The sequence below is a fragment of the Alnus glutinosa genome, chromosome 9 (assembly GCF_958979055.1).
Source record: "Alnus glutinosa chromosome 9, dhAlnGlut1.1, whole genome shotgun sequence".
NCBI lineage: Eukaryota > Viridiplantae > Streptophyta > Magnoliopsida > Fagales > Betulaceae > Alnus > Alnus glutinosa.
The window spans coordinates 4,711,774-4,729,760 of record NC_084894.1 but is presented as its reverse complement, the minus strand read 5'-3'; the positions used below and the strand labels follow the sequence as shown (position 1 = coordinate 4,729,760).

Genomic DNA, 17,987 nt, shown 5'->3' with positions numbered 1-17,987 from the left:
AGAAATAGGTTAGAAAGAGCTTTTTCGAAAAAGCCCAATCCTTTTCGTGTCACTGCTTGTACGTCCTAATTGGTTGCGTCGTTTCCAGTATGTCTTGTCAAATTTCTAATTGTCTTAACTCGTGGCCATTTCTCTTCTTGTTAATAATGTCAAGAATCAATCTATAGAAGTCCAGCATCATTATTTATTTCATATTTTTATTTTTTGTTTTATCCCACCGATTTGATTGTTTTGAGATTTATTGTTGGGTCGTTGTCCAATCCTTCATTATTGTAGTTCATTTTTAGGGATAATTGCACCGTTGGTCCCTGTGGTATACCATAATTATTTTTCACTCCTTATGGTTTAAAAAGTTAATAGGAGGTCCTCGTGATATGCAATAATTACAAATCGATCCCTGGCGTTAAATTCTGTTAAAATTTTTAACAGATTCCGTCAAATGCCACGTCAGCAACACGTGTCACCAATAAGATGGCGACACGTGTCCACTGTAATAAAAAAATAAAAATTTATTAAAAAAAAAAAAAAAAAAAAAAAAAAAAAAAAAAAAAAAAAAAAACAAAACAAAAAAAAGGCTGAAGGGGCCGGCCACCCCCAGCGGCCGGGGGTGGCCCGATGGCCACCCCTGGATCTTCCAGGGGTGGCCTTTTGGGCCACCCCCAGGCCACTGGGGTGGCTCCGCGCCACCCCCGGCCACTGGGGGTGGCCGCGCGCCACCCCCTGCGGCCACTGGGGGTGGCCGGCTCCTTCAACCTTTTTTTATTTTTTTATTTTTTTATTTTTTGAATTTTTTTTTTTAAAAAATAAGTATTTTTTTTTTTTTTAATAAATTTTATTTTTTTATTACTGTGGACACGTGTCGCCATCTTATTGGCGACACGTGTCGCTGACGTGGCATTTGACGGAATCTGTTAAAAATTTTAACAGAATTTGACGCTAGGGATCGATTTGTAATTATTGCATATCACGAGGACCTCCCATGAACTTTTTAAACCATAGGGAGTGAAAAATAATTATGGTATATCACAGGGACCAACGGTGCAATTATCCCACATTTTTACTACATGCACTTTATAAAAAAAAAAAAAAAAAAAAAAAAAAAAAAACCATTTCCGTTTAGTTTTAGGGAGTTTTAAGTGACGTGATCGAGTCCGATATGTTTTTTTTCTTTTTCTCCATCTCGTCCCTCTAAAAATACTTTTTCATTTTGTTATTTTATTTTCAAAATAAAAACTTTAACAAACAACTCAAAATATATAACACGTTTTATAAATAAATTAAAAAAAAATCTAAAAAAAATTTAAAAAAACAGTACTCATTATATCTTCTGGTCAACAAGTACTCAACAACCATAACAGTAAGTATTTATGTCTACTTCATATAGTGGAGAAGAAAGATACGCTTGAAGAGCACCCGTTGATTCCTTGAATTAGCAAGCCATGACTTTCTATGTGGTTAAATTTTCATAATCTATTGGGAGAGAATAGATCGACCAAACCTCTCCAATCTTCATAACCCTCAATACCCACCAATATTCTTGTTCTTGAGCCACTCCTCACTCATTTCTCCTCCCAATTTTCTTCGCCGGCCCTTGAACGATAATATTGTACATGACCTTCCACAAAATATATATATATTATATATATATAACATTAATTCACCCACATGCTGCTCTAACGACGAGATCGAACACTGAAGGAGACACAAATGATGTTGATTTTCCCTTTTCCCCACCATGCATGCATGCACCATCGGCCACAAAATCAAAGATTAATTACATCACGTCGCTTCTTGGGGTTTGCTTCTGGGTTTCCCTTTCTCATCATCGCAACAAATTCATCGTAGTTGATCCGGCCATCCTGCAAGAAAAGAACAAGATGGAAACTTTAAGGGCATAGCTGCAATACTTTCACGACAAGAAGATCGATTTCAATCCCTTTTTTGCTACTCACGTTATCGCCGTCAACTTCAGAAATTATTTCCTTTATGTCCCTTCCATCATGCATGCCATACTCGCGGAGAGCTTGCTCTAGCTCTTCAGTCGTAATGTACCTGAATATATATGTATATATATGGCATGAACCAATTGAATTTGAAATATTCTTCAGGGAAATTTCTACCGATCAATTTATTGTAAAGTAGTTTTTACCCGCTACTGTCCTTATCGAAGAATGTGAAGGCAGTATAAAGATGCTCCTCTCTATCCATCCGGTTCATGTGCATCGTTGCTGTGATGAACTCACCATAGTCTATAGTCCCATTGCCATCAGCATCAGCCTGTTTTTCGTGAAAGAAAGGAAGATAAATTAAAAATATTTTAATACCAATATAAAACCTTATATATAACATAACACAATTACATATTTATCTTTGCAGCAATGGTAATTAATATTGGGAGATTAGTATATAAAAAAGACTTGCAAAAAGATAAAAATAAGAACTTACAGCTTCCATTAATTGTTTAACTTCATATTCAGACAGCTTTGTCCCTTGCTTTGCAAGTCCTTGCTTCAGCTCTTCAAGTGTTATAGTTCCACTGTTGTCAGTATCCATCCCCTTGAACATCTCTTTCAACCCCCTGATTTCTTCCTCTGATAAACAGCCGGCAATCACCTACAAAATTTTACAAAATAAATGTAATGACCTACCCCAATGTCCTTTATTTTTTTCTCTCGCGAACCAGATCGATTTCACATGAAGTCACTCATCATGGTATTACTCTCGTATAAAAATACTTAACTGCTAAATTCTAATTGGTCCATAACTATCAGGATTTTAAAATGCGTAATATTAGAAAATGTGCAAATATACCATATTTATTTTTATACCCAAGTCATGTTGAACGTCACAATAAACAGACATTCATGGCATAACAGGCCCACAAGTAAGTACCTATAGACGTTGATCGACGTCAATGATTTGTCTGATAAAAGAGTAAATAATTATCTAATATATATATATATATATATATATATATATATATGAACGCGGAAGCACGAACTGAATTTCAAATGAATAGGTAAATAATGGATACCCGAAGAGCAACTTTCTTGAACTTATTCATAGCTCTAAACTGTTTGAGCCTACTCAGCACTGCGTTGTCAAGAGGAGTATCTGGTGCTTCTCCATCCTCCTTAATCCATGGATGATCTAGTAAACAAACAAATGTGCTTTATCAGAATCAGGCTTTGTTTCGGTGTAAAATATTTTTTAAAAAAATGTTTTTCATATGTTTCGAAGTTTATGGTCTGTTTGGGTTTGTGATTTTAAAAAGTGTGATTTAAAATCACGATTTTAAAATGTGCGATTTGAAAAAAGTGATTTTTAAAAACGCAGTTAAACGTTTGGCAAAATCGCAGTTTAGCATTTTAAATCGCAAATTAACCTTTAAAATTTTGCGTTTTAAAAAAAACACAATCTTATCTGCGATTTGAAAAGGCAGATTTTTTGCGTTTTTCAAATCGCAATTTTGAAAAACATAGTTCTCAAACGATTTATGTTCTACGATTTGGTTTAAAATCGCACTTATTATCTACGAAATCGCAATTCCAAATGCATCTTTAGTCCAATCGAAAATAATAGTTAAACCGAAAATATTTTCGGTCGTTAGACCAAAATAATTTCTTCTTTGGTTTCGAAAAATAATTTCTATTTTTAAATTTCAAAAATAATTTTTGGAGTTTGAGTTTTTCTTTCTCAAACCGTTGGACTATAATTGGACTACCACCAAGTCACTTGAGACTAAACATTAGGTAATATTCAGTGTCATGACACTTTCCCTTTTGCTTGCAAATATGTTTGCGATTTCATATATATATATATATGAAGTTAAAACTTCAGCCATTCGCCCAAAAAAAGAAAAGAAAGAGAGATAACCTAAGTATTCAAAGTATATATACTTACTGAGAACTTGGAAGGCTGTCAGCCTCTGCTTGGGGTCTGAATGCAACATCTTCCTGACAAGATCTTTCGCTGCAGGTGAAAGCGAGGGCCATGGGTCGCTTGTAAAATCAACGTGGGCACGTAAGATGGCATTGAATATCCCCTGCTCCGATTCTGTCATCCCAAATTTCTCTTGGTTTCAAGTTAAATATATTTCCATGGCTTGAAGGAATAAGACCCAAGAAAAGCAATTTAAAAAAGAATTACCAGCCCAAAAAGGAGGAACTCCACATAGAAGAATATACAACATGACCCCAACACTCCAAATATCGACTTCTGGTCCATATCTCCTCCTCAACACTTCAGGTGCAATGTAATATGCGCTACCAACAATATCTTTAAATAGTTCTCCTGTAAAATGGATGAACATCAACTGTTATTAGATGTTGTAAGTTGGGGCAGTTGGGGTGTCCTCCTTTTTCAATGTAATATATATGTAAAACTCATTCACAAAAGGTGATTTTAGAATTGGGACTCATGTCTTATGCGTCTGGGTGCAACACTGCTACTTTGCTCATGTTGACGGTTTTTAGAACATGTTTTGAGGTGCGATTTCGATGTCATAAAAGGCTTTGGCTTCTCTTATTTGACACCAATTGATTTTCAGATGAGATGGTCAAAGGCCCGATCCAACAATGTACTTATTGTAAACTAAGTCAACCAGACGTGATATGGTGAATACTGAATACATACAAAATTATCATAAGAGGGTTTGTTTGTTGGATCATGCAAGATTCCTTACAATTCTTAAATTGCGGAATTTAAGCCACTTCTAGACATCGAAATGCTTAGAAAATGCTACATATTAAAAATGTGGCATGTGAAAAAGAAGCGTCTCTACAAAAGTGAAAAAAAGACATTTGGGAAGGATAAAATTTTCAGTCTGGTTTGATAACATGACACATTTTTAATATCATGTTACATTTTTTAAACGTTTCGATGCTTAAAAAAAATGTCCAAAATTTCGTAATTTAAGAATATTTGAAATTGTAGAAACCATAATCCTTGTTTGTTGAGTAGTGTGTTTTATTTTTTTTGTTTGAAAAGGTGTTTTGGTGCATGTGACATGATTAAAAGTATTTTCTGTTTATTAATATGTTATCAATATTTTATATATACCTTAGAAAGCAAAAAGTGTAATTTGAAATATGAGAGCAAAAATCTTGATTTGAAAAAACTAGCTAGATAATGAAGAGAATACGTTGTTGTAATTAACCTTGTTTGTAGAAAACAGAGAGACCGAAATCCGTAGCCTTGAGTGGTGAATTCTCATCCTTGTTGAGCAAAAGGAAATTCTCAGGCTTGAGGTCCCTGTGAATGACTCCCATGGAATGGCACGTGTGCACGATCTGAACGATCGTCCTCAGCAACGAAGCCGCAGCGCGCTCCGTGTAATGCCCCTTGGCAATAATCCGATCGAAAAGCTCTCCTCCTGCGCACAGCTCCATGACCAGATGGACCGAGTGCTTGTCTTCATACGCGCCCTTGAGCTCCACAATGTTGGGCTGCCCGGTCAAGTGGTGCATGATCTGGACCTCCCTCCTTACGTCCTCAATGTCCTCCTTGTTCACAAGCTTTCGCTTGGCTATGGTCTTGCAAGCAAACTGCTCGCCCGTCACCTTGTGGGTGCAAAGATGGGTGACCCCGAACTGGCCCCGGCCGAGCTCTTTTCCGATCGAGTAAATCGACCGGACGTCTTCCATCGGCCTGCCCAATACGGGGCCGATCGGCGCGGGCTTGGAGGGCCGGGTAGGAGTGCCGGGTGCGGCAGCCGACGGAGCATGAGGCTTTGCATGGCTGGTGGAGTTCCTGGGAGTGCTGCCGTTGCATGCATTGTTGGTGTTTTCTAGGAAGGATTCTCCTTTTCGGTTTTTGGGCGCACCATTTCTCTTGCCATGAGAGCAACAGTTGCCCATGGTTTGTCTGTGAGCGAGAGAGAGAGAGAGAGAGAGATTGGAAGATGTGGCCAAGGGCGCAGGGAATGTTAATGGGTTTTGGAGGGTCGTTGAAGAATGTTTGTTCAGACAAAGAGAGAATAAGAAAAAAAAGGGTGGCAAATGAGAGCTACAGTTTGGATTGTTGAGGGGAACTACAGAGGGATTGATGGTGAGGGATTGTAGGGATGGGTTTTGAAGGGTGTTGAAAGAGTCTTCGATGCGTCTCACGACGTGAGAGAGTAGCTAGCTAGGGTTTCTCTTTTTTTGTTTTCCTTTTCCTTGCCGCAATGATTCAGAGGATTTCTCGGAGGGAAAAACGGTTTTTTGTCTGTTGGAGTTAGTTATGGCAGGTGTAAGCCCAAAGAAGTTTGCAACTGCCAGGATAACGCCATAATATTCTAGTTTAATTAGTAATTTATGTCCGTTTCTTGTTGGGATCGATCATGGTCGTTTGCCATTATTTGTTCGAATTGTAAACGTTTCGGGTAGATGATTGTGAGATTCACCTGACTAAATAAAAATTGAACTGTTCAACCAATTAATCTATCAGGCGGTTCATATAAGTAGTTTCTCATATTCGATCACATGTTCTTAGTGTAAACGATTCGGACAGATAATTACAGACGATCCTAATCCAACCTGTCGGGACCAATAATAGAGCTTTGGAAATTGTGGTGGCAGCAAGGTTATAGGTGGTGGGATTTTAAGAATTGATGATCACTCTATGATAGTAGTGGCGTTGATGGATCGATGGTATGAGAGTGGTGGTGATGATAGTCGTGACAGTGCATGATGATAGCAACAAGGGTGGTTATGGTGTTCAAAACGACAAGTAGTGGTAATAATAAAACATTTCTTATTCATGAAAAAAAATAAAAAAAAAATAACTCTCTCATGAAATTTTCAAATTTAAAATCCCTTGTCTAAATAAAATATTAAGTGCGCGCGCAAAAAAAATAAATCTTAATTTAATGTGTTCCAAAATTAGAATTACAGATTTTTAACACTAGCTGTGAATTGTGTCTATAAAGAAGGATAAAATTTCCTATCAGAATGGGTTTGAGAAACAATTTATTAAAATGAAAGAGTTTTTAGAAGGTTAAAATCTCTCAGAGCACTCACAATAGACTTTTCATATTTAATTTTTCTCAACATTTTAAACAAAAACCACAAAAATGCCGAAATAACACTTTTTTTTAAGCAAATATTCTCTTTCAGTTTAAAGAGCTAAAAAGACTTTTTTTTTTAAAAAAAAAAAAAATAAAAAAAAATAAGACTTTTTACAAACCGTGTCAATGTTCTCCCTTTTTCTAATAAATAAAAACAGCTTCATATGACAATGTTATTATGAATGATTAAAAAATAGTATTTATTTAAAGTAGCTAGAGAAACATTTAGAGATTTTGTTGTTTGATGGTTTAAAAAATACGTGACAAGCTAAAACTCTTGAAATAGATTTTGAGAGTTAAATTTAGAAAAATTATAAAGATCGATGCCATTGTGAATGCTCAGAACAGCTCTTGAAATTTAAAGAATGAGAGGAATAATTAAATGCATTTAGAAAAACTCAAGCTTCATATCAACTTGATAAGAAAACCATTTGAAATGAATTGCAGTAAATGAGTTAAGCTCAATCTTAGATTTTGATACCAAGACTTTTGCTACTTTGCACATATATGTAAGGTTGCAGAAATGGTTGCATTATGGGGGTACATCGGAAACAAAAGGAATCATTCCCTTTCCATAAAACATTCTTGCCGGCTATTACTCAATTTCTGCCAAGGTAAAATTCTTCAAATGCACAAAAAGAACTAAAAAAAAATTCTGCTTGCAATCATTTCCAAGCCTTAGAGAGAGAGGGAGAGCATATCATTGAAGGTGAAAAAGGCAAGTCCTTCGTCGGAGGACAAATATATCTTCTCAATAAGTGGGAATGGACTGATCAGCCTTGAGAGCATATGCATGGATTCCCCCAGAAACATTATATACTTTTATAAAACCCTGAACAATTGGAAACAAATCAATGGAGGGGCGTTTAACTCCCACAAGAAGTGAAATAATTCAAAACTTTCAAACAATAACTTCATAGGCAGCATATGCATATCAATATCAATTAGCTAATGACTCTAAAGTAAAGAGTGTCTCAAATACTCAAATAAAAATAAGATGCTATTAAAGCAATGAAAACCCAGTTTAATTTTCATGAGGTGCCCAGAGAACTGAAAAGCATATATCATTTATGGAAAATCACTATAATAGAAAGTGTTGTACCTGTGTCTGCAACCACTTGGCAACCTGTAACGACCGCAGGCCATGGTGACACTGCAGTCCAAGACATGACTTGTTAGTAGTACTCTAGAAACGGATTTATTTTTTTTGGTAACTAATCGAAATATCATTAAACAAGAAACAAAAACAGATCTTGTTGTGAAGCAAACAAGGATTTTACATTAAATTTCACAGAAAGATTTACAATACAAGCACCACAGACACCATAACAGAACATGTAGACTTAAGCCATCATTGGGTGGCTTCAAGTAGGCTATTCCCTGAAAAACTGAAAGTGGAGAAACTCTATAAATCTTTTTTTTAAAAAATTTTTATAAGTAATTGAAATATCATTAAAAGTGCGAAGCGCAATCCATGTACACAAGAAGTATATAGGAGAAACGTCTATCTAGAAGGAAAAAAAAGAATAAGGAAAACCATTAAAACTAATCACCAAAGGAACTACAAGCGCAGCTGTCCAAGTATAAAGAGAATAAAAAAGGACTTAACAGTGCATGCTGGGCAAATTCAAATAAAAAGTGAATGAATATAAAGAGTGGCTCATAACCAAAGTGGAAACTCAATGCTCAAGGCTGGGAACTGAGTGCATAAAAGGATGACCACTTCCCACAATACTGGTAAACATGGAAATGGATATTCTGTTTCCCTCATTGCCTGACATCTTTTCCTGAAAAGTTCATGGTAAATTTCTACACTTTTTTTTCCCCCTAAGCAGTAATTAATAACAAGGAAAAATCCCCAATCTGATTGCATGTATCCTTGGAATAATATAATATGGCACCGAAACAACTAGAATACAATTTTTTTTTTGATAAGTAACAACTAGAATACAATTTTAAACACTAGAAGTCTAGAACATAATATGCCATAGCCCTAAATGCAAGTAATTGAAGCAGAATGAATGCTTTGAAAATATCTGTAAGAATGAAAAAGCTATATGAAAGTTAATCTGCTAGTGTGTAACGGAAAGAAAAAGTATAAGCTCCTTGTCATGTGACAGTGAATGTATATTAAAATAGCATTTAGTATGCTTTCAGTCCTATTTGTTAATATCATATGTAGGGGGATGCGTTGAATTCCACATAATTCAGTATTCAGAGGGAGAGAGAGAGACAGAAACATATTTGCTACCATTGAACCTTCCATTCTGAACTTGGGATGTGGGGGTTTCCTACATTCAGAACACAAGATTCTACAACTAAAAGTTGGTTTCTCTCGTCCCCTCTCCCTGATGGTGGTTTTCCAGGTTTGGACTGGAAGGCAAAGTTGCCACTTGCCAATACAATTCTGTACTGGCAGAAACAGCCAGAATGCTAGTACCACTAAGCAAAAACATTACACAGGATCCCTGTGAAAAGTTTAAAAGCATTGCCAATCTCAGGCCATCTTGACTGTACCGGACTGTTTTGGCCAGCATTTCTCAACATTCTTCTTGAGTAGTAATTTATCAAATTTTCTTTTTTTTGAAAAGTCAAGGGGAAGATTTTAGCATTCTGGGTTTTTTTGGCTAATGATACTTTCTCCTCTCTCTCACTAAAAAGTGAGGAATGAATTTTGATATGCTAGACCACTGATTAGTAAGTGTTTAATATACAACATTCAGCAACTTGAGAATGAGCTACAAACTCTTGTACATCATGTTATCTTATCGGCAGAAGTTATCAACATTGTTCATTGATTATCTCCTATTTAAGAAAATGTATTATGAATATTGTGTTGATATGAATTTTAGATTCATAATGATTTTGATTGAACTACTTATTCCCATCTCTGTGTTGGACCTTTTCTAATTAGCTGTAAATGTATCCTTGTCCCATGATTTGGGACAGTAAGAGGTGTTAATGCTCAAAGTGGTGGAATCGAAAACCCACAGGTGAATTATTGGTGCTCCCCACTACTATGCTATAACATCACTGCAAAACAGAGATAGGCGTGCATCTAAGCATGTTGCACACACGTGCACTGAGCCTAGTTTAGTCAAGTCAGTTGAATGCCCACTGAATAAAAACCATTGTCTATTTAATGGCAGCAGCTTTATCCAATATCTGTTTAAAAGTTCTATACAAGCCTTTTTTTTTTTCTTTTTTGCCCTTTAGGAGCATTTAACACCAATCAATTTCCCTAAGTTTCTAATATTTTTCTTTACCGACTCTTGACCCCAACAGAACATACATAAGCATATTGCTCTCTTTTTACCTCCATAATGACTAACACATAAAAGCCTAATGTCTAATATTTTCCGACTGGACTTACTCAACACCAGTGATAAAAGTCATCAAATAATTGAAAAATCAAGATCCGAAGGATGTGTCCTTTAAACATTAGAAACAAGAACATGAATAATATGGACACAAACATCCCTCAGACTGCATAAAGTGTGTATATAAGGAAACTATAAAAGTTCTTGAGATGAAATAATCATCTCTTCCTATCTCCATTCAATTTAGAAAGATTTAACCATGGTAGCAAATTTCACCAAACCTAAGAATAAAGGTACTAAAGGAGCTTAGCCTTTTGTTTTCAATAAATTATTATTCATGAAAAAAAGAAAAAAAGAATAAAGGTAATAAAGGAGTCAGGCAATCAGAAACTAGATAGGCTACATTGTCAATATAGATACACAGTTTAAATAGATATAAGAATACTAAATCAAAGTCAAAACAGAAAACAGAATAAAGTCTAAAACATAGTCTAATGTTTAATCACTTTATTGGTGAGACCATAGGGGATCCAGGATAAAACGAAGAATAACTGTCTCACCTCCAGGACCAGTCAGTCAGTTGCAATGACAACAGGGAGAACAACTACACTCTATACACAAGATTAAACTTCATTCCCCACTCTTTTGCATTTAATTATGAGAAGTCCGTTTTACTTTTTTTTTTTACAAGTTATTATGTGCCTATGTAACTTCTGGCATTTAAAATTGAGTAAATACCAGAACATATGTATCCTTTTGAGGATCCAACTTGGTAGTTATCTCAGGTCCCCAGCTTCCAAATTGTCGGAGAGGAAGAACTTGAAAACCTGGCACAGAAGCTTGGTCCCTGTCAAAGAGAGTAGTCTGAGTAGTGAACACAAACAACATGACTAGCAAAATGTTATGAGAGAAAGGAAGAGAAAGAAAATGCATGCACTGTCGAAGCCAAGAGCTACTTCATTATTCTGCTAAACTTCAAGAAATTTATTTCAACCCTATAAGAGAATAGTGTTGATGACTGTCTTGGTCAATAAACATTCATGAATTAAGCTAACAAAATATTGTAACTAATTATGTTAAAATATCACAAACTAGGTTGTCCTGACATTTTTGCATAGCATTGGCAATAGTTCAAGAATCAACCATTGAATGGCAAATTTTCTTGTCACAACCTAACTCCCAAAATTCAAAAACATCACCACAATGTGACTATATGTGAATAATCTGAAACACAGTGTCAAGTCATTAATAGAACTTGAAAACCAGGAAATACATAATAAAGATTCTCTAGCTAGAAATGAGCATACACTTCTTCAGGTTCTCGAACATCAACCAATTGTGCCTCTTCTGAGAAATTGGGATCTTGCATCTTTGCATGAAGCTCGTCAGGTTGTATATCTAGAAGCAAGGATTCTTCCCTAACAGGATAAGGTGCAAGTATAGAAAGAAATAAGTACACACCAAGTGAGAGCTGACACTTGCTAGCATATTTGAGAAGATAAAATTTTTTGTAACATACCTCTCAGAGACAACTTGCAACAAGTGCCATCCAAATTTTGTTTTACATCTTACAACTTTATCTAAAGGTGCATTAAATGCAGCCTCCTCAAACTCAGGCACCTAATACATTTCACCATCAAAGATCTATCAGATCAGTTGGTGAGGTAAACAAAATACCAAATGAAAATTATAGGAGAAAAATTCCAATTCCCCCATTGACATTTTATGTTATGCATTATCCATTTCGGTGGCAGATAGTAACATATCATCATCATAGTTTATTCTTATATGCATGCCATCAACTACAAAAGTGAAATTACAAATATTAAGGTATTGCACTCAACAAAGCAGCAAAGAAAATTATCTTTCACTTGCACCAGTGATTGACTAGATAATGATGTTACAATAACCAAGTTCATAACGGTATCCACTTTTATCTTTGATTTTCACTGGATCTCTTTCTGAGTTTTAAAAAAAATAAAATAATAAAAAAACAATAATAATAAAATAATAAAAAAGAAGAAGAAGAAGAAGAAGAAGTAGCATCTTGCACTCTCAAAGAAAAGTGAATCCTAAGCTATCTCATAGCATAGGGGTGTACCTAAGGCAACCACAAGTACACAAGAATATCAAAGTTCAAAAATTTACTTAAGGATTTGTCCCTAATGCTTCAGAAAGCTTTGCAAGACAATTAAATATCTCATCGTCATACCATTTGCCCCTTTTTCACCCACCCAAGCATTCCTCCCTCTCCTTTGGATGGGCAAATTGAGTGCTCAGCAGCAAGATCACTAAGGTCTTCACCTGAATGTAACAAATGACAACAAAACACCGTACCATGAGAAAGATAAATTGTTAAAAGAAATATCAATGCCAACTATAATTTAGGATTATCAGCCTGTCAACTAAATAAATAACAGAACCACCGATTGCAGTGACAAATTGCCAAGTTCCAATCTCCAGAGCGATTGTAGTACCCATCCTTAGAGAATCAGATGGTAATTGAATTTTGATTTACTTGGATAACAAATGTATTGAAACTAACCTCCTGAAATTCTCTGCTGAAGATCCAACAAAAGCTTAAGGTCATCTTCTTTAACAAGCAAGTGCTGCACCAGTATTTCCCGGCTGCCTCCAGAGTCACTCCCAGCACTAGATGAAGCTGAAGGAGAATAGAATTTAGAACTTCTCAGTTAAGTAATGTAAAAGTCTGTGCGAGCAAGAGAGATATGCCAAGTAATATGGAAGCCGTATGTGTTTTCAACTTTACAATTGGGATTTTAATAATCAAGAGGTGATAAAACAAAAAAAGAGAGATTAGCTTTGTTTTTTCATACGCTGTATCTTTAGACAGTGGCTTTTTTGTCACCATTGTTAATTGGTTTTGTTGATTTCCTTGTTCGTTTTTCTCTTCCTAGTTAGATGTTTTCTTTTGTATACTTCCAGTTTACTTAGGGGCGCTTTACGCTTTCAATAAGACTAAATTTAGTTATATATATATATATATATATATATATATATATATATATATATATATATAAGATTATTGTATGAACTAGGATCAAAATATACATAGGTTTACCAGATATTAATCACTTACAATGTGTAGCACTAACACTGAAGGGATTAAGCATCTTGTGAGACAACCCCAAAAAACATCCCAAGCAATGATGGAAAAATAATTGGAGGGAAACTAGAAAACAGTGCTAAGTTTTTCTAAACATCAAAAGTCTATGCACTAAAAGGAACATGGAAACCAAAAGCAATACATTAGATATAATCATAATTGATAATAAACCCTAATATATCTCAAGCAATCATTAAAAAAAAAAAATGCTGGCCATAAACAGAACTTATTGTGAATTTTTTTAAACCATCACCACTCCTTGCACTCCAAGAAAAGAGGGATCACACTTAGGCACTGAAGTTGAGCGCAAGATAGACAAATAGGTTGAAAATCGGTTGGCTAGTTGGAAAAGGTTATATCTCTCCAAGGGAGGGAGGGTGACCCTTATCAAGAGTACTCTCTCCAACTTACCTACTTACTACATGTCTCTGTTCCCTATTCCGGTGTCTGTTGCTTCGCGCATTGAGACGCTTCAACGAGATTTTCTTTGGGGTGGAATGGGAGAAGAATTTAAATACCATTTGGTGAGTTGGGCGAAGGTTTGTACCCCAATTTCAAAAGGGGGGCTTGGCATTAGGAATTTGGTGTTGTTCAACCGCGCGTTGTTAGGAAAATGTTATGGCGCTTTGGCATGGAAAGAGATGCTTGGTGGAGAGTTACGGTGGACTCCAAGTTTGGTAGTTTGTGGGGTGGGTGGTGCTCTCGTGAGATTGCAGGGGCTTTTGGAGTAGGGTTATGGAAGTTCATAAGGAAAGGATGGGAGACGTTTTCCAAATTTCTTAGATATGAGGTGGGGGATGGAAGTAGGACTAGATTTTGGCATGACTTGTGGTGCGGAGATACGGTTCTAAAAGAGGTGTTTTCTGATCTCTTTGGCATTGCTCAGGTGAAGGATGCTTCAGTGGCTGACAATATGGAGATTTTGGGCTAGTCCATTCAGTGGAATGTGAGCTTTGCTAGAGAGGCGCATGATTGGAAAGTAGATGTTTTTACCTCTTTCTTCTAGGTTTTGGACTCTACTAGGGTGAATAGAGATCGGGCAGATTGCCTTAGTTGGGTCTCTTCCAAGAAAGGTGTGTTCAGGGTTAAGTCTTATTTTGGTTCCTTGACATGTTCTGGAGGAACTCGGTTCCCTTGGAAGAGTGTGTGGCGGTCTCAGGCACTCCCGAGGGCAGCTTTCTTTACTTGGTCTGCAGCTCTAGGTAGAATCCTTACTTTGGACAATCTCAGGAAGAGGCACATAATCATTGTAGACAGATGCTGCCTATGCAAGCGTGATGGGGAATCAGTGGACCATATTCTTCTGCATTGTGATGTGGCTTCCGCTCTGTGGAACAACATTTTCTCTCGCTTTGGTATTTCTTGGGTCATGCCTAGGAGTGTGCTAAACCTAGTTGCTTGTTGGTAGAAGTTTGGGAGATCAAGGAGCGCTACAAAATTGGAAGATGGTGCCTATATGCTTATTTTGGTGTATTTGGAGAGAAAGAAACCTTAGGTGTTTTGAGAACCTAGAGAGCTCCCTAGAGGAGATGTTAGAGTTGTTTCTCCATACGCTGTATCTTTGGTCGATGGCTTTTTTGTACCCTTTATCCATCAGTTTTGCTGATTTTCTTGCTTCTTTTTCCTTTTCTAGTTAGGTGTTTCCTGTTGTATACTTCCAGTGTACGTAGGGGCGCCTTACGCTTTCAATAAAACTAAACTTACTAATAAAAAAAAAAGATAGACAAATATGTTTTTTTTTTTTTGATAAGTAATTTAAAATTCAATAAAAAGCGCAGAGGGGCGCAACCCTAATACACGGGAAGTATACAAGAGAGCCCCTAAACAGTAGGAACAACTAATAAATTAAGAAAGTCTACAAAAGTAGAAACACCTAGGTGGCAAATATGGGGTGCTATCCATAGATATATCGTGTTAAGAAGACGCTTCCTTAAAACTACCATAACAGTCTCGACATCTTCAAAAAGCCTCGCATTCCGCTCCCTCCAAATGCTCCACAACACACAGTGAGGAACTAAACGCCAAACATTTTTTGCTAGACCATGCCCTCGAGAAGCACCCCACGTAGTCAACAAACCCAGCACCGATTGTGGCATGACCCATTCAATTCCAAATAAGGAAAACATAAAACTCCAAAGCTCACGGGCGGTGTCGCAATGAAGTAACAGATGACTGAAAAGCTCACATTCAAATGATAATAATTCTTATTACTTGATTTACTTGAGTTTCTTCCCAATTAACAAGAGTACATCCGGATTTGAGCAAAACGTTAAGTTCGTTATGCACTGCTTAAGATGGGCTTATTAGTTTCTCTTTCTTCTAATTCGGTGCTTAAAAGACCATTTCTTCTCTTACGCAGCTTTTGGTCACCGAGAAAATGAAGGGGAAATAGATAATAAATCAACAACAACAACAAAAAATTACATAGAAAACCATGAAGTAAATTATGGGTTTTGATAGAATGACCGACCTGTTGCCTTGGGGCATGGAAGACCCATCAGAGGAACGACCCGCTTCAAGCTCAAAAAGGGTCGATGAGGCGAACTGGGTGCGAAGGTTTGAGGTATACACGTTTGAAATGGTGCTGCAAATGTTGAGAGTTTCCGAAGGTTTGGAGGCGAAGAGAGGCGGATATAGGGAATCCGAGATAGTCTGAGAGCACAGAGAGCTGGAATTGCTCTTGGTGGGAGATGAGAACCTCTTAACATTGCTTCTTCTTTGAGAGAGAGAGAGAGAGAGAGAGAGCAAGACAGAGGCTGTGTCACCCTCTATGAGCAGCTTGTAGGTTCTTCCAAAAGAGCTGAGGAATTTACGCGCAGAGCCGTTATGAAGAGGAACCCAACAACGGCCCACAATATCAATGGGTAAATCCTGAATACACGAGCCCAACCCATCCACAAGTCCAGTATATATTTTGGGACAGAAAACAATCTAATGATAAATAATTATAGTTTTTATTATTTTTCTTTTCTTAAGGCTCAATGAAATAATTCTTCTAAGAAAAATGCTATACAAACACTTTTTTTAAAAAAAATAATACAAAATATTTTTCAAAAAATAACTAAAAAATATATATATATTTTTTTTTTTCAAGTATGAAGATTGTTTATATTCATTTGTTTTTAGGTATGAAGGTTATCTTAGAACATCTAAAAACTTAAAATAAATTAAAAAATAGAGACTCACATAATGGCCAACTAATGCTTTTTGGAACAGATTTTTGCTTTTTAGGAAAAACAAAATTAACAAACAATTCCAATCACTTTATATTTGCAAAATACATTTTTTTTAATATGTATATTCGCAAAATACGTAAAATTATTTTCACATTTATATTACATCAGTATATTTTTTCAATCACAAAAACAAAAAATGAAAAGCATTAACAAACAAGCATTACCTTTTTACCTCGCAATATTGATGTAGCAGTCCTAACCAATTATTAAATAAACACTAAAAAGATAAAAATAAAGAAAAAGACAATAAACCTACACCATTCTTTACGCTTTAATTTTCACTTACATAATTATTAAAATATATATATATATATATATATATATATATATATATATATATATATATATATATATATATAAAGTCTCTTGAATTAACAACCGATTTTAGAATAGTCATTTGAATTTTCAAGTGTACTAATATAATCCATCAAACTATGAAAATGTACAAAAAATGCCACTTTTATCGAAATATTTTTATAATACTCATATTCTCTTAAAAACTAAATTAAATTATTATTATTTTAAAATAAAAAAGAAAAAAAAGAAAAAAGAAAAAAGAAAATGATAAATACAAAATCAATCAATGTGATTGGCTTAAATTACAAATCGATTACTGCGGAATAAAAAATAATTCAAAGGTCTTTAAGGTAGACAAAAAATAACAATTTAATCATTGTAGTCAAATTCCGTCAAACTTGATGGCACCCCTAAAATCTTTGAGTGGCTCATAGGTCACTCCAAATCCACCATTGGAGGTGGCTCAAAGGCCACCCGCCAAGCATCTTTAGGGGTGGCTTGCAAGCCACGCTCAGCTAAGGGGTGGCTGCTGAGCCACCACTTTTTCTTTCTTTATTTTTTTGATAATTACATTTTCCCCCAACTATCGGCCATTGTCAATGTACCACCACGAACTGACATTATGACTAAAATAGAACATGAAACTACCATTTTCATACCGTTACCCCCATTTATGCCAATCAAATTCATGAAAAAGACTAAAATACCATAATTTAAAATCAAAATTTACATAAAATACTTTCAAAATTAAACAAATAATAAAAGAATAAAAGAAAGGGGGCTGCCACCCCCTTAGGGGGATGGGGTGGCATGTGAACCACTCCCAGAGGTGGCGTCAGCCACCTCTGGGGTGGCCGCGAGCCACCCCCCACCTTTTATATATATATATATATATATATATATATATATATATATATATATATATATATTAGGTTTTATATTTTTTGTATTAAATTATT

The 17,987-nt window shown here is 35.7% G+C and overlaps 2 protein-coding genes across 2 annotated transcripts; both read right to left on the bottom strand.

Annotated features, from left to right (window-relative positions):
* Window positions 1-1,763: 1,763 nt before the first annotated feature.
* LOC133877486 (calcium-dependent protein kinase 34-like) lies at window positions 1,764-5,858 on the bottom strand. Its single transcript, XM_062315805.1, has 8 exons — window positions 5,159-5,858; window positions 4,150-4,293; window positions 3,904-4,056; window positions 3,035-3,150; window positions 2,446-2,613; window positions 2,150-2,277; window positions 1,953-2,052; window positions 1,764-1,859 (listed from the first exon to the last, which is right to left on the bottom strand). Exons 1-8 carry the CDS (start codon window positions 5,856-5,858, stop codon window positions 1,764-1,766), a joined length of 1,605 nt encoding a protein of 534 aa, XP_062171789.1.
* Window positions 5,859-7,520: 1,662 nt separating this feature from the next.
* On the bottom strand, window positions 7,521-16,312 carry LOC133877487 (rhodanese-like/PpiC domain-containing protein 12, chloroplastic). The gene is made up of 8 exons (XM_062315806.1): window positions 15,966-16,312; window positions 12,914-13,030; window positions 12,581-12,672; window positions 11,888-11,988; window positions 11,676-11,786; window positions 11,107-11,215; window positions 8,151-8,201; window positions 7,521-7,880 (listed from the first exon to the last, which is right to left on the bottom strand). Exons 1-8 carry the CDS (start codon window positions 16,201-16,203, stop codon window positions 7,800-7,802), a joined length of 900 nt encoding a protein of 299 aa, XP_062171790.1. The 5' UTR covers window positions 16,204-16,312; the 3' UTR covers window positions 7,521-7,799.
* Window positions 16,313-17,987: the final 1,675 nt, after the last annotated feature.